We start from the raw sequence: 22,659 nt of genomic DNA on the forward strand, positions 1-22,659 counted from the left end.
TTTTACTTATTCTCTGCTCTGTGGTGTAAAGATATGTAGTGTTGAAAATGTCAAAAAGGCCTGCAGATACCGCTATGGGTAGCAGTGATAAGAAAAAGAGGAAACATTTATGTTTATCTACAGCACAGAAAGTCAAACTGTTGGAGAAACTGGACAGTGGTGTAAGTGTGAAACGTCTTACAGAAGAGTATGGTGTTGGAATGACCACGATATATGACCTGAAGAAACAGAAGGATAAACTGTTGAAGTTCTATGCTGAAAGTGATGAACAGAAGTTAATGAAAAATAGAAAAACACTGCATAAAAATGAAGATCTTGATTGTGTATGGAAAGAGTGGATCTGTCAGAATCACAGTGAACATATGCCACTTAATGGTACACTGATCATGAAACAAGCAAAGATCTATCATGATGAACTGAAAATTGAAGGGAACTGTGAATATTCAACAGGCTGGTTGCAGAAATTTAAGAAAAGACACAGCATTAAATTTTTAAGGATTTGTGGTGATAAAGCATCTGCTGATCATGAAGCAGCAGAGAAATTCATTGAAGAGTTTGCCAAGGTCATCGCTGATGAAAATCTGATGCCAGAACAAGTCTATAATGCTGATAAAACATCACTGTTTTGGCGTTATTACCCCAGAAAGACACTGACTACAGCTGATGAGACAGCCCCTACAGGAATTAAGGATGCCAAGGACAGAATAACTGCTGGGATGTGCTAATGCAGCAGGCACACATAAGTATAAACTTGCTGTGATAGGGAAAAGGTTGTGTCCACGCTGTTTTAAAGAAGTGAATTTCTTACCAGTCCATTATTATACTAACAAAAATGGCATGGATCACCAGGGACATCTTTTCTGATTGGTTTCACAAACATTTTGTACCAGCGGCTTGTGCTCACTGCAGGGAAGCTTGACTGGATGACAACTGCAAGATTTTGTTATTCCTTGACAACTGTTCTGCTCATCCTCCAGTGAAATTCTCATCAAAAATAATGTTTATGCCATGTACTTTCACACAAATGTGACTTCATTAATTCAGCCATGTGACCAGGGTATCCTTAGATCAATGAAGAGTAAATATAAAAACACTTTCTTGAACAGCATGCTAGCAGCAGTGAACAGAGGTGTGGGTGTGGAAGGTTTTCAAAAGGAGTTTAGCATGAAGGATGCTGTATATGCTGTTGCCAATGCTTGGAACACAGTGACTAAAGACACAGTTGTGCATGTTTGGCAGAAGCTCTGGCCTGTGACTATGTTCAGTGATGGTGATGAACAAGGTGGTGACTTTGAAGAATTCCGTTATGTCAAGTGAGAAAAAAAAATGTCTGACCTCCTTACATATGCAAAAAATATACCTTCAGAGTCTGTCAGTAAGCTGGAAGATGTAGATATCAAAGAAGTTTTTAACATTGATAATGAGGCTCCAGTTGTTCATTCATTGACCGATGGTGAAATAGCTAAAATGGTTCCGAATCAAGGTGATTGTGATACCTGTAATGTGACGTTTGTTTGTTATTTGGTTTTTAGGAGCATTAGCAACTAAGGCCATATTGCTCCAGGGATATGTGATGGTCATTCCCTGAACTTTCCTCATCCTCCGTATTTGGTGGTCACGGGCTTGAACCCCAGTCTAATCAAGAAGTGTGTGCTACACACTGCTGCTCCTGCCCACCTGGCTACGGAGGCACCTGTAATAGTGACAATGAAAATGTTGTTAACACTGCAGAAAAAGTGCCTATAGACGACATGGTGAAAATGTGTGATAGGCATATTGAAGGACTAGAGCAGTGTGCATTCATAACAGATCAAGAAATCATGTCAGTTTATAAAATCAAAGAGAGGCTTCTAAGACAAAAACCACTGTTAATGAAGCAGATGACTCTGGAGGAAACATTTAAAAAAGCCATCCAGCAGAATGCCTCCTCATTCCTAGAGGACCCATTTCTGGGTCCCTCAACTGCTTCTGATGTTTTTTCTCACCTAAAAAAATAAATTACAGTGTACAGTAACCTTTTAATCAAAACACAGCATTGTAGGTGGAGACTGAAAGCCTGCCGTTGTTTAACAGCTGATACAGGTATTCTGCTGATGCTTAGTTACCCTGAACACATTTTTTTTTGTTTGTATTATTTATTATTTTTTAGTATTATTTTTTGTATGTTTTCTGTATTAATGGTATGTCATATTTTTTACTGTTAAGTACTTATGTGTGAATAAGTGTAAAAAAATTATTGCTTATCGGTAGCATATAAATTCAGAGTCAGGAATGATGGTGATGCCAAACAACCACAGATTGTCCACATGGGTGGCTAAGATAGTGATACTTTTACTTTCTGATGGTTCAATGTATACAAACTTTGTTTCATGCACAAAATTATTAAAAATATTGTATAAAATTACCTTCAGGATATATGTATAAGATATATATGAAACATAAATGAATTTCGTGTTTAGACTTGGGTCCCATCCCCAAGATATCTCATTATGTACCGGTAGTTCCGACTTTACGAGTTAATTTGTTCCTAGCACGCGCTCGTAAAGCGGGAAATTTTCCATATACATAATGCTAAAAACAGGGGTTACATTCTCAACAATGAAATTAGTTAGCTAATTAGTTTGTTTAAACAATGATTGATTTATCCAAAGAAATGAAAACGTAGCCTGTAAAATCAAGCGAATTATAATAATGAAGGAATTAGTTATGACTTACAAATGTTAAAGAATGTTTATTCTTCATCATCATTATCAACTAAATGCACACTCACTGATCACTCATTATTGGCTCGGCACTCGTTGGTTTGTTGCACAAGGAGTAGTCTTCTTCAGAAATGCTTCGAGAGACATTTGTTACCAAGATAATCTTCTCTTTTTTTCTTTATAAATTTCGATAGCATGCATAAGCATTTTTTAATGGAACGCACAAATTGCAACTAACACGATTTGCATGGAGTAACAAGTTTACAAATATTAAAAAAAGGAATGAAGAGAAGAGTCTGAAAATTTATTTATGTTTTTTATACGACTGAAGATTTCAGTAAAGGGGAACAACATTTCACCATAATAATGTAAAAAACAACAATTGCAGCTATCAGTATTTTTGTAAATGCAATAACATGGAGCTTACTACCTGTTTATAATTGCGTGCACTAACAGAAAAGCCCAATAAATCAGAAAGTGCAAATTTTTTTTGTTTTATGGTAGGGACCTCCAGAAATGTGTTTTAGAAAAATATCACAAAGGCATTCAAAAATTGATTCTTATAATGGAACATATGATAATGATGAAAGTGCAGTGCATTTTAATGATTTGAATTGGTAACTAATGCAATTTACACTATAAAAACGACCTTTCAGAGAGTTATATAGCGAAAATTTCAACTTCCGAGGTCGTGGAATGAATTACCAAAACACAATGTGTTACTGGGTTCAACATTACGATATTTTCACGATACGATGGTGTCTCTGGAACAGATTAATATTGTAAAGTGGGGTACACTGTATCGTATAGCTACGAGTGTAGTTTGAAATGTGGTATTTATGAATGTTTAACATTCATTTTTTGCAATTAATGTTCATATTTTCGATTTTGTTGATACTTGATACTTGGGGGGGGGGGGGACTCAAACCCAGAAACTTGTAAAGCAGAAACTGCCTATATATGCAAATATTCCAAAATTCGAAACACTTCTGGTCCCAAGCATTTCGGATAAGGGATACTCAACCTGTAGTATGAATATTTTCAGCTTCATGTCCTTTCCCTGCCATATGTGTCGCCCAATTTTGTGAATAGCTCGATGCTTTTCAAATTTATACAATATTAATTTGCTATTGTCACTGACATTCCCATGCATGCTGGATTCTAAACTTTTCATGCATCCTGAAGCACTTTAAAATATTCTTTTACTCCTCAAATATTAGTGTCTTATTCTCCATACCAGTAGTCACTAATTTACTTGAAATGCACAGAATAGTTAAGTCTGTGTCTTAGTTACAAATGCAAACATTTTTATACAAATTAACCATGGCATCTATAATGTAAAGCAATCAAAGTCTGATGTAAAGCAATACATAATTCTGAATTACAAGGTGTATATAATGTAATTTCTTTGGATAGTGTACATATACACCAGATTCCAAATATTTTTCAAAAGCATATTTATATTACAGAATAAATTTCTGTTAAATTATTTCAAGGGGTAGTCAAATCATTTAACATAACTCCAATTCAAATGACTTAAGTACTCACCAGAAAGAAAAAAAACAACAACTACAGAATTAATGATTGAAAACCAATGAATCTGTACGTCACTCATGGCCAAGTATATATCCCAACGAGAAGCCCAGCGAATGTCACTTTTTTGCCACCTTACTTCATATGTAAATAAGAGTTTTGTAATACCTAAAATAAAAATAAAATTAATAAATGTTTAATTTTTCTGTAAGGGTTTGTTTGTCTTTTATGCATAAGAAACTTCTATGAAAGTATAAAAATCAATTATTTACTCAAATAAAATCAATCTGTACAATTGTAATTTATTATATGCTTACAATTATATGTAATTACAAAAGTCATTATGGTAGACTTTTATTGTATTATATAATGTAATTATTATATCATACAATAAAAGTTTACAATAATGAATTGAGAAAAAATGAAAAACAACCAAATTAATAAGTAAAAAGTGATGAATAATATAAAAAATTGAAAAAAATCTACTGAATATTCACTTTTTATTCTCCATCCATCATACTACTCTTTCACTAAACATTAATAGCAACCTTCAATATGATATCCTAACTGTGAACAGTACACGGAGAATAGTTACACCAAAATGATTAATTGCTGTTAGTTCAGTTCAGGGTAGTAGTCAGAATACATGTAATAAGCAATTTAGTATTAGTATTAGTATTAGAAAGCCTATGGCTTATGCTGCACCAGCCAAAAAAAAAAAAAAAAAAAAAGAAATTAAAAAAAAATAATAATAATAATAATAAAAAAATAAAAAATAAAAAATAAATAAATAACTAAATAATAATGATTAATAAAAAAAAAAGGAAATTAAACCTATCATCCTATGCGCTTCCCTTACCCGAAAGTACTATCCAGATGACCTTTGAATTTCGCCAAACTGTCGGCCTCTACCACCCACGAAGGCAACTTATTCCAGTAATTTATAACTTGTTGGCTAAAATAAAACTTCCTGCAGTCCAATCTATACATTTCCCCCCGTAACTTGAATTTATGTCCCCTAGTTCTAGCATCATTTATAATCTTAAAATTTCGTCCTCATTCATTTTACTGATGCCTCTCAGAGCCTTAAACACCTCAATCAAATCTCCTCTAAGGTGTCTAGTTTCCAAACTCTGCAACCCACATATTTGAAGTCTTTCTTCATAAGGACGCCCTTTTGCCGATCTCACCAGGTGAGTTACCCGTCTTTGCACCCTTTCAAGAAGCTCAATGTCTTTCTTTAGGTGCAGTCTCCATACTTGAACACAGTATTCCAAGTGTGGTCTAACATAAGCCTTATATAATGGGATTATCACGTCCCTATCTCTACTTGCAAAAGTTCGATAGATCATCTATAGGACACCATGGGCCTTCCTTGCAACCTGTTTACAATACTCAGAGAATTTCATGTCTGACCGTATCGTAACACCCAAGTCCCTTTCCTCCAGTACTGGGTTTAGTTGAACTCCACCAAGTGAATAAGTTATTTTGGGATTACTGTTTCCCAGGTGTAATACCTTACACTTCTCCAATACTGGAGAAGCCAGTTTTTCTGATAAAGGAAAGGAGGTTGAAGAGGGAAAATAAGTTATTATTCCACCCTGGGCAAAATTAATGCAAGTGCTGGGGGTATTTAGCAGGTTTTATGATGGATATATCAGTCAAAAATGTAGCTCAAGCTGCATACAACCAATAAGCTGAGGTATGCATCAGAGTATGATAAAATAAAACAACTTTAGAATCATACTTCAAACAGTGCAACAATAATCTGAATGAATTCTGTTTCATGTTGCTCATTTATCACGGTAAATAAATAAGTACTGTGTATTTGCAAAAAAGGGTACAAAAACAACTACATTATCAACGTAGTTTAAAGCATTCATTATATTGAAATGAGTGCTTTCAAAATTAATACAGTTACTTAATTCACTGGGCACTCTAAAACCATTATTGTTGCTAGTCTGGATATTTACTTAGACATATAATTTACTATTCATACTAGTTTTCTGATAATTCAGAAATTTCCTTTAACTGATGAAAGTTAAACTAGTATTGAGAATTCATTGTTTCATTAGCTAAGTCTTTTGTTAAGTATTGCTTCAGTTTTTTTTTTAGCATTAGGTTAACACACTGAACTACCGACAACATGAATATGTGTGAGATGGTAGTCTTCTTGTATCTAATAACCCTAATACTATGTACAGTGCTGCTGTAATGTCCCCAAATGCAGATTAGCCTACAAGACTAACCTGGGATATCCACGATGAGTCTTCCATCTACAAAGCCACCCTTCAGAAGCTTTAAATGTGTCATCATCTCCACCAAGCAGCTTATGAAATTTCAGTCTGTTCTTTCAAAATTACCCCAATTATCGGTACTCCTTTACTATGCATCTGTAGAAACCACTTGTATAAGGATAGGTCCACATTACTGTTTTCACAGAGTATTTTCTTTCTTTGGTTTCACCTGATTCATCAGGGTACCGACCCACCCAACGAGGAAGGGCAAAATGGCTCTGAAACGGTGCCATCTGGGTGGTGGTGGTGGTGGTGGTGGTGGTAGTATCCACCGAGAATAAGTAACAATAATCTTCTCCATTGGTGAAGCGTTACTTATTTGAAGTAGTGCAATATCATAACAACTCTTTGTGAAGGTATTCACAATATGAGATATAATTAAAACGATGCCGTTTTTAATTATATTTTTAGAGTTTGCTGCAGTGGCAGATTCAGGATAGGGGCACAGGGGCATGTGCCCCCTGTCATTTTTCGGAGAATGTTCACCAATTGTTTAAATTCTCTTTAGCTACAAAAAAAAAAAAAAAAAAATTTTTTTTTTCATTGTTAACATAGGGTTTTATCTATTTTTGCATTGTGGCTCAGCTATTTTCAACCGACTACAGTTGGCAACACTGATGCTGATGTGATCGCCATTCTAGTTCAAGGCGTCATGCGTAATGTTTACCTCAAAGTAATTCAGACTTTAGCTATGTGCCTGTGTCCGCCAGTCACATTATGTTTGAGTGCCATATTTGTTTTGTTCTGTGAATCATTTTGTGCTTTGTTTGTGCACAAACAAAACACAAAATGGTGCCCCTCCTGTCATGTTTTTCTGGAACCGCCAGTGGTTTGCTGCATACTGATATGCTGGTTTTGCACAAACTTGTACATTGTCAAATCCTTTCGCAGCCTGAGGCTTAAGCCATTAAAGTGCTTCAGTCTAATTCACTTTATACACCATCAGGCATCTATCATATTGTGGAGTTATACTTCATAACTGTTTTGCCATCATTGCACCACCAGGGTACCTATCTACCTACCCACCCACTGAGGAAGGGCCAAATAGCCCTGAAACGGTGCCTTCTGGGTAGTGGTATCCACCTAGAATACGTAACAAAAGTGTTACTTATTCGAAGTAGTGCAATATCATGGCAACTTGTTGTGAAGATATTCACAATACGAGATATAATTAAAACGATGCTGTTTCAACTATATTTTTAGAGTTTGCTGTGTACTGATATGCTGCTTTTGCACAAACTTGTACGTTGTCAAAGACCTGAATAAAAATTAGAATTATTCAGACATCACAGTTTTAAGAAAAATAAATGGAACCTAACAGATGGTAATAGCTAGACCAAATTACGAATTAGGAAATAAGAAAAAAAACAAAAAAAACCTTGGAGTAAATAATATCCAATCAAGAGTAAGTGAAGCAAACTCCACAAAGTGCAGGCAGTACAAAGGATGGGAGAAGAGAGAATAGCTAAATATATATTTGAAGCAAATGTTATGGAGTTTGATGATGCATAAGCTGCTTTGGCTATAATGGGCCCATTTGAAGCAAAAATTAATGATAACAAGTCCAGAAGAAGGTGAATTGATGGTGTCAAGAAAGCATTACAGGAAAGATTTATTCTGGCTAGGGAGAAATATCTATTTAAAAAAAAAAAAAAAATGAATAGAATGCTGGTAGTCCAGAAAACTGATTGGCTTGTAGAAGGTGGCAATGCAGGCATTTCAGGTAAATAGGCAAAAAAATGCCATTAAATCTTCATATAACCTTTAGATGTCTGTCCTACTATATATGTTGGTTATGTTTTGTTTTGTTATTTTGGTTTTTAGGAGCATTAGTAACTAAGGCCATATTGCTCCGTGATATAGCGTGGTCATTCCCTGGCCTTTCCGCATCCTCCGTATTTGGTGGTGACGGGCTCGAACCCCGGTCTAATGAAGAAGCGTGTGCTATGCACTGCTGCTCCTTCCCACCTGGCTACGGAGGCGCCTTATATATATATATTGGGGTGTCAAACACAGCTTTCAAGGTCTTAGCAATAATATAGCCAATTATCCATGCAAAGAGAAAGAAAAGCTTTGGGATCAGTTAATGACTAGATGGAAAGGTATTTAGACTGAAAGTGCAAAGGATGCTACTACTCAGAAATTTTTCCCAAATGTTAGGAGCATAGCATATAATAGGACAATATGGATTAAACCTAATTTAGACTGTACATTCTTATTAACTGGACATGTCTCATATAATGCAAACTCAACCAGCAGGGTATTTCTGATATAACTACATGCTATTGTAGACTGGAAGAAACATGGGAGCTTCTCATATACTATTGCCAAGAATATATGGACCTAAGGCAGGAATTTTTCTCTGCAGCACCTAGTTTAGCCAGACTTGAAGAGGGCAATAAGTTCTCCAATTGCAATTGAGGCTGATTTCATTGCATTTCAAACTTACGGTAGGCTGGTGTTTCAAAGGCACTATGTCCAGTTATGTTAAATGAAAGAACTGAGGAATGAATGGAGATTCAGAATGGAAAAGCAGTTATTGGAGTAGATAAGGATGTGGTACATTCTGAAACTTCAGTAGGAAGCTTATTCCAAAAGAATGATGACAATGTTGTTGGAAAGTAAAGATCAGTGTTGAACAACTTGTTGAATCTGTCCTGGGTTGTGGACCTTAATATAATGTCTTGGTTGGATTAAAAGCTGCGATGGAAGTGGCTTGAGTAAGCAAAAATAAGGGGTCTCAGCAGTGTGACAAGCTTGGACTCTATCCTGAAGACAAGTTTCTCTAGAAACGACCCTTATCAAGGCACTGAGTACCTTGTATACAGGTTCCTGGGAACAGATCATGTTACAAGTGGAAGTGGGCATGGATGTGTGGTAATCTAAACAATGGGCATCCAATTCCACACTACAGCACTGTAAGGACCTATTGAGTAGACTAATCTCCAGCACCCTCCTAATATGCTAAATCATGACCTTATGTATTGTTATGTGACTAAACTGCTACTGTTGGAAAGCTCCTTGTGCCACACTTTGACTACTGATCTATAATGTACTTGTGCTGCATTGTAGCTATTGATCCCTCATTCATAAATATGATCTGTACCATCACAGTGACCTGTACACCCACTTCTCAGATGATGAATAAAAAAAAAAAAAAAAGATCAAAACATTTCAGTAATGAATTTTTATTTACTGATATTTATGCATAATATTTTCATTGATTATACAATTACAAAAAAAGCTTCTTCAATATCCTTCTCTGCAGGTTGATTGTATTTGTCATAATATTGCTATAATTTCTTCTTCAGTAGAAAATCATCAATCCTCTAATCTTTAATCTCTTTAGTCTGCAAAAAAATAATAAAATTCACATTGTGCAAAGCCAGGATAAGGAGGATGTTGTAAGGCAGTTAGTGAGTTTGAAAAGATATTCAGAAATTGCTGCACAACAAATAAGAGCATTGTAACTTCCAATTTTTCTTACCCACAGATCAGCTCTCTTCTGACTGCATTTCTCAAATGCAATTAACAGTATGATCTCCTGGTATAAATTCATAACAAATTATGCCTTTATAGTCAAATAAATAATTCTAGCATAATTTACCTCTAAGGCTGTCAATCTGAATTTTTTCTTCCTCAGATACATGAGACTTCCATTCAGTGGATTATCATTTTGTCTTCATGTTGTAAAGAAAATGTGACATTTCATCTCCTGTCAATTTTTATCAGAAATTCAGGGTCACTATCACATTTCAACCAGTTCCTTTGAAAATATCTTATTTCCATCTGATTTGTTGTTTGAAGTCTGCAGAAAAAAAAAAGAAATAAATTGCATAATTTTTTCATGCTTAAAACATAAGATATGGTGACTTGGCAACTGTCAAACGATATTCCAACTTGAGTCCATCTTCAATTCTTATTTGACAATTGGCCCAAATAATGATTCTAATGTAGGAGACAAGTTTGCCATTTGTTGAAGTGCATGGTGTCCAACACCTTGTACCACCTTCAATGATATTGCATCATTCACTGCAGAACTATTTTTTTCAACTATCCTACCTCTTAATAAGGATTTTTCACTATGTGCTTCAACAATCATTTCAAAATCATTTTTAATTCAACAAAAATCAAAATTTTTGATATTTTAAAAATAACAATATGAAATTACTATCAATAGCAAAGGAAAAATAAGTCTCTTGTGACATGAGATCAAAAGACCACCTGCTGTAAAAAATTCTAGACATTCTTAGTTGACATATAAAGTAAAAAGGATTTTTTTTTTAATGCTCACACATTTTTAAAAAATTCAATCCTGGAACTTTTTGACTTTTGCCTTGTAATTCTAGGTTTTTTTTTTTTTTTTTTGATAATACAGATATTATATTCATAATAGTTAGGCTGCTTTGGAATAAGAACTGAGGTAACTAAAGCCATGAATTATCAATATGCTGTATTTATAAGTTGCATGTAATCTGTGAGCTGCTTGTAGGAAGAAAAACCATGCAATGCTTACCTGTATGGAAGAAACACAGTCAGTTCTGCTATAATGCGCATTTTAGCAATGTGAATTTGCTGCAACGTGACTGATATATTAGGGAACGATGAGAGTATAACACGATTTTCGCATTGGTTTGTGCACAATTTCGTCTGTAAGCAACATCAGGTGAATGCAAAACCAGCACCAAGCTGAACATAGCAACCTGCGCAGCAATACATACAAGTTTACAAAGCTTAAAAGATCTGAAATGCGTGAGAGCTATATATTTCCCATTTACTGTAGTTGTATTGGTCGGAGACACACGGTTGTCATTTGCTGTAATCACAAGATAACAGGTGATATCATAGGTGACTCACATTTTCAGGAGCTCACATTTATCTGCTCGAACAGAAATTTCGTGAGGCGTGATATTGTGAGCAGAGGAGCACATTTCTGGAGGTCACTACCATAAAACAATAAAAACAATTTGCTGTTCCCAGCAGTTTATTGGGCTTTTCTGTTAGTGCAATCTATTGTAAATGGGTAGTAAATTCTATTTTATTGCCTTTGCGATAATACCAATAGCTGGAATTCTGTAGGTTTTTACGTTATTAGGGTGAAATGTGTTTCTCCTTCCACGAAATCTTCATTAATATAAAAAACTTAAATTTTCAGAATCTTCTCTTCATTCCTAATTTTTAAGCTTCATAAGCTTGTTACTCCATATCTCACTTGTGCAATTTGTGTGTGCTGTGTTCGTTGTTATTGATTGCTTATCTTTTTTATTGTTTTAAATTTTACAATCCATAAAAAAAAAAAGTCAGTGAACAGAAATATCAACTAGTATGCATATATTACAGTATTAATTATGTACATAAGCATACATTAGTCGCCTACCAATACAAAGTATCTTTTCAAGGTAAAGAAAGTGCTATATTTACTGTAATATTTATTTATTAGAAATTGGGTTTCTAACTTTTTTTAGTGTTTTACTTACCAGACAACTTTTTTTGGGTGCTCTGCCCCTATCCCTATTTTTCCATAAGCCCTGTTGTTTTTAATATGAGAAATACCATAACGCAGAGATTTTTAGGAACACATATACCATGTTATAGCAGGACTGACTGTAAATCCCCTTACTCTGATATTTAAGATTTGTTTAAAGATAAAATTTGATTAAGATTTAATAAAATGATAGCTGGCCGGTTCTTCCACATACACTACTTATCGTAAAACAAATATTAAATGTTAATAAATAATTAAAAGCCTAATTAGTTAAACTTGTTGGTTGCTGAAAGATATACTGTTAAGAAATCATAGTTGCAAAAAAAAAAAAAGGTATTTGTACTTACTGTTATAATTAAGGCTTATACAATCCATCTTTTTTTAAAGTTGTAGATATAATTTCTGCATTTTTTTAAAGGAAACAAACATAAATACGCACTCTTATTAATGTTTTCCCATTCATGTTTATAAGTAAAATAACTGGCATCAATGCAATAATTGAAGAGAAATATGTGACAGTCACAGCATCACAACATGCATCACTATGTCACGTAGAGAACATTATAAAACAGATGCAAGGGTTAAAGTTAAATATTTGGTAAATATGTGAGTAAATTAGTTTTCCATTATGAATGATTTTGTGCGGCCATTAAAAGAAGATTAATTTAGTTAATGTTCATATGTAAGATGACAGCTTTCATACAATTCTGATCATTTGAATGATTGCTTCTCAACACAATGCAAGTTTATCTACATTCAAATAAAGAATGTATTACATCCACTAATAATATACATTGCTTTGTTTTAGAGACAAATTAAAAATGCAAGACAGAGGTATGTGATATTTTTATTCTTCCGTTCAGTGACTTTTTTTTTTTTTTTTTTTTTGATTGTAAAATTTAAAACAGTAAAAAAAGAAAAGCAATCAACAACAACGAACACAGCACGCACAAATTGCACAAGTGAGATATGGAGTAACAAGTTGACGAAGCTTAAAAAATAGGAATGAAGAGAAGATTCTGAAAATTCAAGTTTTTTATATTAATGAAGATTTTGTGGAAGGAGAAACACATTTCACCATAATAATGTAAAAACCTATAGAATTCCAGCTATTGGTATTATCAAAGAAACAACACTGTTTTGTCTCAGATGAGTGAAAGTTTTAATATATTTTTACCCTTGCAGTTATCTATTAATGAGAGTTTATCTACTTTCTTTTGAGAAAATTGATGTATGAACTTCAGAGAAATGTTTGATCCAGTTGATTTATGTTTTTGCATTGGAAGTCCAAAATGCAATGAAGTTCTTTTTGTTTTTGTAATACAATTTGTATTATGTTGTGAATATTACCTAAACAAAAGTGTAAGCATTATCATTATTGTTTGGGTAAGTTAAAAAAAAGCTGTTATTTTTGTTACTCACACAAATGGAATTTCAGAACTCAGTATTTCCTAAAACCTAAATAAGAAGGAAACCAAAGTTATATTTCTTTAATATGCTGCATGGATAAAACACATATTTAGCTTAGTTGTGCACTGTGGAAAATGCCTACAAGGTTGACATTTTTCCATAGTGCACACTTTCAGATAATTCCATGTTATAAGAGAATTTTTCAAAAATGATTAACTGAACTTAAATTTCCTATCACTTAAAAATCTGAAAAATTAATCATATGTTACTGTAATAAATTAAAGCCTGCTACTGATATAATTCCATTCAGCTGTTTAATCACTTACCTTTGGTATTAATTGACTGTTGCTTGTGTTTCTCTGGAAAGCTACATTTTTCTCCAACAAATTTTAGTTCACTCAAATCCACACTAAGTTTTAAAGAAACAATGTGTTAACATATTTATGAGATAAGTAAATTTAATATCCCGCACTTTATTTTTGAGACATGTTAACACAGGAAATCTTGGAAGAATAGTTTATAATTGGTTATATTGCTCATAAGCAAATTTTTTATCTAAATTAATCAAGAAGTTCCAAGTAACTAAGTATTTCAAAATAAATACCATTTTTCATACATAAGACACTAAAATTGCACATTAATTTACTTCTTAATTTAGCAAATGAGTACTGAAAATTAGCACATAATTAAATAACCACATCAAACATTGTTATACTAATCTTAACCAAACTAAAGTTTGCAAAAGGGCATCATTATATTATATCTCATTGTGAATCATTTCATGAGATGCCCTACTCTTAAACTTCAAATAAGCAATAATTCCCTCAAGAAAAGTATACTGTTACTTATTCTAAGTGGAAATTAAGTAGCATAACTATATATAATATTGTGCAGTTAGCTCACAACTGAAATTTCAGCACTTGCACTTGAGAGTGCTGACTCACCAAGCGAAGAGACGACATCTACCTCTGCAGTGGCACGTGAGTGATGGCACTCTACTGAGAATAAATAACAGTGTACTTCTCCCAGGGAAAGTTATTTATTTAAAATTTAGCAGTAGAGTAGCTCATTGTGAAGCGATTCACAACAACATGAGGTTCAATATAATAATGCCTTTTTGCAAACTTTAGTTTGCTTATAATTGGTATAGATATGCAGTAGCTGATCACAGTTATACAATTTCTATAGTTTGAGGCTTTTTTCTCTAAATGACTATGGTTTTAAATAGCCATGTTAATTTATTAATTAGACCAATAAAAATGATCTGCTCTGCCTAAGGAAATGGCAATCAATGCACACAGTCTTAAAACAGTTTTAATTTAACTACCATATTAATGTTATAAAAAAACTTCAGCATTAGCATTAGTAGAGGCATACGATGCAAGAAAGCAAGCTTATGCAGCATCAGCCAACCATTTCGCCCATTTCGTCCCTCCATTTGATCCAAATGCCTGTCCAGCTCAGCCTTAAATTTATTTAGGCTATTAGCTTCCACAACAAAAGATGGAAGCCTGTTCCACCAATCAACTGCCCACTGGCTACAGGCAAATTTCTGCACATCTATTCTACAACTTTCTTTCCTCGATTTGAAATTGTGCCCCCTCAGGTTCTTAGTCTGAGCAAGAAGAAGAATCCCATCAGCATTCACCTTGCTCAGCCCATTCAAGGCCTTATACACCTCAATCAGATCACCTCGCAGGTGCCTACTCTCCAGGTGCTACAATTTGCAGAACTTAAGCCTTTCTTGGTAAGAGCACCCTTTGTTCCCCTCACCAATCTTGTTGCCCTTCTTTGTACTCGTTCTAGCAACTCTACATCCTTCCTAAAATGAGGCCTCCAGACCCGTATGCAGTACTCTAGATGTGACCTGACCATTGTCTATGTATAACAGGATAATCACCTCCCTGTCCCTGCTAGCAAAATTCCTATATATCATTGACAAGACTCCATGACCTGCCCTGGCAGCCCATCTGCACTGTCAGCAAACTTCATATTTAACTGCACAATTACCCCCCCCCCCCCCGCCCCCAGGTTTTTTTCACTTTCCACTTCCCACAGTGTAGTTCCACACAGTTAGTATGTTTCTCTTCGGTTATTGCTACCCATATGCAGTACTTTGCATTTGTCAATGTTAAACTTCAGTTGCCCCTTCTCAGCCCATTTTCCTAACTTATCCAGATCAAGTTGGAGTAGCATACTGTTTTTACTGTCGTTAACAACCCTACCAACCCTTGTATCATCTGCAAACTTGGACATTAAACCTGATATGCCCAACACCGAACCCTGGGGAACTCCACTAATAACATTTGTCCACTAAGAGCAGTGCCATTGATTACCACTCTCTGTCGTCTCCCACTCAACCATCCCTTTATCCATTGTAACAACTTACCTTTAATGCCATATCTCTCCAATTTGTACAGCAGTCTTCCATGTGCAACAGTATCAAAAGATTTCCTGAAATCCAAGTATACGATATCAAAATTATTTTTGGCATTCAGTTCCTTTGTGACCACATCATAGTATCCAATGAAATTGGTCAGACAAGACCTCCCTTCAACAAACCCATGCTGTGTCTTAAACCTCTTAAAAACTGTCTGAAATCTCTGTAGTCACCTTTACAAAAGCAAAAGCTCTTCCCTTTAGCCTTGATGGTAGTTACATCTTTAAGTAATTCCCACAGCAGTACATTGTAATCACTGTCACCCAGTGGTTCCTTTATCTGCAAATTCTTAATGCATGAATAATCACTGCTGATAATCAGATCAAGAGTATTACTCCCTCTGGTTGCCTCTCGAACATGTTGCTGTAGAAAACAGTCATCCAATAAATCCATAAAGTCTTGCTAGTGTGCGAGTGACCAAACCACAAGTTCCAGTCAACGTCTGGAAAGTTAAAATCCCCCATTATAAGACATTCTGATTTACTGGCCCACTCTATTTCTCTGCACAATTACTCATTATACTCATCAGATTCATTAGGCCTATAACACACACCTACTCTCATTTTTCCTTTCCCAGTGCTTATTTCACACCAAACAGACTTAACACTGTATTGTCCACCAACATCAATTTGATGCACTTCCTTAGATTTTGTGTGTTTCTTAACTAACATCATAACCTCTCCTCCCTTCCTGTCCTGTCTATCCTTCCTGTACACATTGTACTCCGCAAATTCCAATTCTGCACTGCTTATATCTGTGTGACACCACATCTCTGATATCCCAACAATATCTGCCTTTGATGCCTTGACTAGCACTTCAAGCTCATCAAATTTATTAACTACACTCCTAGCATTGGTGTACATGCAAGTATACATGCACATGTTCCTACTCTTAGTTACCCTAACACCGTTCATGTATTTACTTGTTCCACTATGACTCCCAGCAGTCCTGGAAATCTCCATTACCTTACTTTCCAGGCTGCTGCTCATTCTAATAGAAGCAGTGCAAGAATCACTTTTGCCTCTGCTTGTAGCCACTGTTAACCTTTTAGTCTGTGTTTCCCCCCCAAGCTAGCAGTTTTCCGACCCATCTAACACTGCCTTGATAGCATCAGCAAATATTCTTGCACTCTTTCTATTTAAGTGTATCCCATCCCTGTAGAAGCAGTCTCTTCTGTCAACAAGCACAGACCAGGCTGAAAAAAATTCTAGCCCCTGAGCCTTGCACAATCTCTCCAGGGCCAAATTGATCGACAAGGCTCTCATCACATACTCCCTGTTATATCGTGTCTGGGCAGAATTGCAGACACTTTCACATTCAACCCAAACTCGCAACTTTTTTTCAACATTGACTTGTACTTGTTGAGTAAATCTGCAGATCTCTTACTCTTAATGTCATTAGTTCCAACATGTACAACAACATCACCTTTTGTGCCCTTAAAAGATGATATCTGCTCTACAGCATCATCAACTTTTGCCCATGGCAGACACCAGAGTCAACCAACAATAACTAGTTCCTTTGGGACCAGCGCATTAAGCCTTGGAGATTGCCTCTGTTTTGTTTGATGCACAGGAGTGAGCTCTGTTGTTGAGCTAGGCAGCTGAGAGCTTGATGGGCCCCTCATATTAATTTCTTCGAGGGCATTTACCCTACACCCCAAGCTCTCATAGGCTTAATGTCCAAGTTTGCAGATAATACAAAAGTTAGCAGGGTTGTTAATGACAGTAAAGACAGTATGCTACTGCAACAGGATCGAGGAAAGTTAGGCAGATAGGCTGAGAACTGGCAACTGAAGTTTAACAATGACAAATGCAAAGTACTCCATATGGGTAGCAGTAACCTAAGAGAAACGTACCAACTGTGTGGTACTACACTCAGAGATGTGGAGAATGAAAAAGACCTGGGAGTAATTGTGCAGTCAGATATGAAGTTCTCTGAACAGTGCAGATGGGCTGCCAGAGCAGGTCATGGAGTTCTGTCAATGATATATAGGAATTTTGCTAGCAGAGGCAAGAAGGTGATTATCCCTTTGTATAAGACAATGGTCAGGCCATACCTTGAGTACTGTATACAGGTCTGGAGGCCTCCATTTTGGAAAGGATGTAGAGTTGCCAGAATGAGTACAGAGAAGGGCAACAAGATTGGTGAGAGTAACAAAGGGGTGTGCTCACGAAGAAAGGCTTAAGAAGTTCTGCAAGTTGCAGCATCTAGAGACTAGGCACCTGCGAGGTGATCTGATTGAGGTGTATAAGGCCTTGAATGGTTTGAGCAGGCTCAATGCTGACGGGATACTTCTGTTTGCTCAGATTAAGAACCTGAGGAGGCATAGATTCAAATTGGGGAAATACAGTTGTAGAATAGATGTGCAGAAGTTTGCCTTTAGCCAGCGGGTAGTTGACTATTGGAACAGACTTCCATCTGTTGTTGTGGAAGTTAATAGCTTAAATAAATTTAAGGCTGAACTAGACAAACATTTGGAGTGACCAGATGGGTGAAATGGGAAGATTTTTTTTTTTTTTTGTTTCTTTTTGGCTGATGCTATATAAGCTTGCTTTCTTGCATCATATGCCTTAACTAATGCTAATGCTAAATTACTTTAGTAAATAAATATATTTTTATTAGTAAAATGTTACTGTAAAAATTACACATTTTCGGTTTTCTGAATCCCTGAGAATTTCCGATCCAAATCGAAGTAATTCTTTGGAATTAAGATCCAGATGATGAAATTTAATCAATTTAATAAATACACACACTGGCCCAAAAAACACAAATCTTTGTATTAAGACAGTCACAGGCAAAAGAAATGCAAATAGATGTAGAGAAAACTGTGACATGGTGTGATAGTGTTGCCTGCCTCGTTGAGTATAAAGACTGCATAGGCTGTTCAACTGCAGCAATCTGAAGCCAGAATGGAGGAAACGTGCGATCTACCAGAGTTTGAAAAAAGTCTTATCATGAGTGCATGTTTAGCAGGATCATCACTCAAGAAACAAAAGACAACTGGTTTGTCAAAAGCATTCATCTCAGAGGTTTTTAATGACTGGAAAGCAAGCAGTTCTTCCATATCTCAAAGGTGTACATGTGGCAGAAAAACAATACTTCCAGAGAGAATGTGTCGTACTCTAGGGAGGACTGCATGGAAAAATAGGATGTCCAGTGTGCAGCAAATAACACCTGAATTGAATTAAGGTCAGAACTGCCATATTTTAACTTGTAGCCACTTTTTTTTTTTTTTTTTCCAGAGAAAAACAGAAAAATCTGCTTGCAGTGGTGCTGAGAATGTAGTGATTAGACAATGGAAGAAAGTCATGTGGTCAGACGAATCATGAAACAGTTTTGTTTTGTCGGTAGACAGTGTGGCGAGAACCTCATGAAGTGATGGACTCTGCCTGCTTGTTAAGACAACCCAACCATCTAGTATCGGGAACATTTTGTTGGCAAGGACTGGGCCCTTTGATACCAGTGGAAGGTCGAATGTCATTCAGGGAGTACCTGAATTTTTTTATTTTTATCGGATCTACTACACCTTGCAATTACTGATAATGACATGTATCATCAATTACTGCAATGAAAATAATGAAATATTGTAATGAAAACGTAGTAATGTTGCATTTTTATGCCAAAGGTGATGCTCACTTTATGGTTGGGAAACGTGACACAGGTTTCCACCATCTACCCTGGCCCCCATATTAACTGGTCTCAATCCTATTGAGAATGTATGGGATAAGCTGAAGAGAGCTATATGGCAAAAAAAAAAAAAAAAAATCCTCTTCAACTTTGTTGCAGCTATGCAATATTTTGCTGGAAGAACGGTTACAATTAGACCAAAATGCACTAAAACATCTTATAGAATCCATACTGCACCACAAACTTGCTGTTATTTGAAGCAAAGGTGGCTCAATTCGATACTGAATAAAGGTACACATTTTTAGGCCAGTGTGTGTGTATGTAGACATATAGAATATTATTTCCTCAAATAAAAAACAATAAATTATGAGACAGTGAACAACACCATGTCAATGTGTCATCTATCCAATCAATAACTGATATCCTGAAGATGTGAAACATACTTTAAAGAAAGGAAAAAGGCAATAGAAATCATATTTAAAAAGATGGACAAAAAATGTGAATACTGCTATAACTTTAAATTTGAAGAAAAATTACAAATAAGCTCAGAATATTGATTTCAAAGAAGACTAAGATATCACAGCAAGCAGATGATAAAGCTGACAGGGCCCAACTTTATCAAAATTATTTAAATTATAGCCAGCTTTATTTAAATTTATCCATTAATTCTTTTAACATGAGGATACATACAGCCCTTTCAGTTTTATCATCTAGCCATCTTAAGTCTGCTAACCCAAAATTCTGAGAATTATAGGTGCCTCACTTTTAAGACATCTATAATGCTGATCTGTAAATATATTGGTGATAATTAATAAACTTGGGAATTAAATATTAAAATGTCATTTATTACCTCTGTGTTTCCACTTCAAATCCAACAACTCTATAGCTGTCCCTGTATTAAAAATAAAAGCATCATGTTATCAAATAAGCATTCAATAATTTTAAAAAAGAATCTTGTTTTCAAAATTTGGACAAAACATTTACTTCATTACTTACCCTGGTTGTTGGGAATGATATTTCAAAATAATCCTCAGGTGATTGTTTATATATGGCTATCAAATAAAACACAGAAAATTATATACAATTCAAAAATATAATATTCATAAAACATGCAAGTAAAATTAAAAAGAAAATTGTGCTAAGCAAAGTGTAGTTCTTGGCAAGACATTTCCTATTATAGGTGTCTCTTGCTTAGTGGTATTAAACTGGGACAATGATTAGTATTAGTATTAGTACAGGGGGACTGTTAAAATAGAACGGTAAGTGAATCAACGTTAAGCAGGGGTGCTTTATCCATAGACTATAATGTAAATAATTTTAACTGATTGGCATAACTCATGTTTATGATTGATTTTAAGGTGCCATTTCTTAATATAATAATAATAATATTAAATGCAACAGAAATATTTAAAGCATTAAATATAAAATTTTAATTACATAAAATTTATGCAACCTTACCTTAAAATTACACAACCTTATATATATATATATATATATATATATATATATATATATATACAGTTTATTTACATTATTTAAAATAACAGCTTGTGATACTGCTGATTTTAAGATCTTAAAAACCATTAAATATAAAGGTAGCCCTCATTTTGTGCTGGTCCGATTTGTGCCAATTCGCAATAGTGCTGGTCACTAACCACAAGACCATGAATATTTATTTTTGAAATTTTTTTTATAAATTGAAAGTTTAAATGGTTAAACAAAATTTATCGGCATTGTACTGTACTATGCACCATGCACTGTTCACGTGATCAAGGACAATCTGAGCCAATCACAGGTAATACAACATCAGTTTTGCAACCGATGGACCAGGGGGTAAAAGCTACCTTTAAAGCTTATCACCTATGGCAAACATTTACAGAAATGGTAAAAGCTTTACACGAGTCCAACATTACCATCAGAGAATATTGGCGGTCATAATGTCTTAAATTTAATGTCTTAAAGGGCATCAATCACATTAACACAGCCTGGCAGAAGTGATTGTCAATTGTCTAAATGGATTGTGACATAAACTTCTCCCAGATTTCATGAATGACTTCTGAGAATTCGCCCACAACAGAACGTTGTAGCAAATACAAGCAGGCTGGCACAAGAGGCAGAGTTAGAAGTTACAGCTGAAGATGTAACTGAGCTCTTGAAAAGTCATGCACAGACTCTTTCAAATAAACACCATGAAGCTACAGAACTTAGCAAACAACAAGAGGAAGAGAAAGAAGACCCTCCTCTAAAAATTATGAAGACCAGTGATCTACAACCGATTCTAATAAGTGTAGAGTCCCTCATTAATGAGCTCTGTGACATTGATCATGACTGGGAGAGTGCCACAGTTAAAAGGGGTGTCTATCAATTCTGACCCATTATTTTGAAATTCTTAAAGAAAGGAGGAACAAATCCAGGCAATCAACACTTGCTGCTTTCTTCAAAAAAGGCAACCTCCTCAACCAGCACCTTCAACAGAAGATTCTCAACCAGGACTTTCAAAAACAAACTAAAAATTCAGCATTACACCACTGTCAAAATGTTTTGTAATTTATTTTTTATATGTAACTGTATTTATGTAGGTTAAAAATAAAACACTTTTTTAATTAAAAAAAGTTTATTTCTGAACTTTAAATGCTTCAATATTGAAAAGGGTAGGTAAACTTTTTGGTGTCCAGAACCTAACACTGTGATTTCCCATTAACTCCATTATATAAAGGGTTCCATTTGCAACTGTCCCCCCATTAACCTAACCCCAGTGTAAATCGAGGGCTACCAGTAGTATGTATCTAATGCTATCCCAAATCCACTCTGTTTAGAATTTCCAATTTAGCTCCCAAGAAAAATTTTTCTGGTAGCTTTTCACCTTCTACACATTATTAGCACTATAACCAACTCACTAGATCTCTGTTTTTTTTTTTATCTAAACCACAAACACGAGAGGTATTAGAACCTATAGTACTTAGTATCATGCTTGGGTTGGAGATTGAGAAGATGAAAGAAGATATTTGTTGACATTGGACTTGAACTTCTGTAGACTGTAATTTTCAGGAAATAGGTATGAAGGAAGTTTGTTCCAGAAAATGGCAGTTGAATGAATAAACGAGGAAGATGAAAAGTTGGTTCTGTGAGTTTGAAGTTGGACAGTAAATGGATGTTGGCTGGTGG

The 22,659-nt window shown here is 35.1% G+C and overlaps 1 protein-coding gene across 4 annotated transcripts in view; it reads right to left on the reverse strand.

The window, feature by feature from the left end:
* Positions 1–22,659, reverse strand: part of TM9SF4 (transmembrane 9 superfamily protein member 4) — a 141,236-nt gene that overhangs the window by 58,720 nt on the left and 59,857 nt on the right. For all 4 annotated transcript variants that reach the window (XM_090373238.1, XM_090373235.1, XM_090373236.1 and 1 more), the window contains exons 5-8: positions 20,491–20,546; positions 20,345–20,386; positions 13,754–13,836; positions 4,251–4,403 (exon numbers count right to left, since the gene is read on the reverse strand). In XM_090373238.1, coding sequence (XP_090229364.1) covers positions 4,251–4,403; positions 13,754–13,836; positions 20,345–20,386; positions 20,491–20,546 — 334 coding nt within the window. The remainder of the gene's footprint in view (positions 1–4,250; positions 4,404–13,753; positions 13,837–20,344; positions 20,387–20,490; positions 20,547–22,659) is intronic.

This window comes from Mastigoproctus giganteus, chromosome 5 (genome assembly GCF_048544385.1).
Source record: "Mastigoproctus giganteus isolate SK-2022 chromosome 5, ASM4854438v1, whole genome shotgun sequence".
NCBI classification, from domain to species: Eukaryota; Metazoa; Arthropoda; class Arachnida; order Uropygi; family Thelyphonidae; genus Mastigoproctus; species Mastigoproctus giganteus.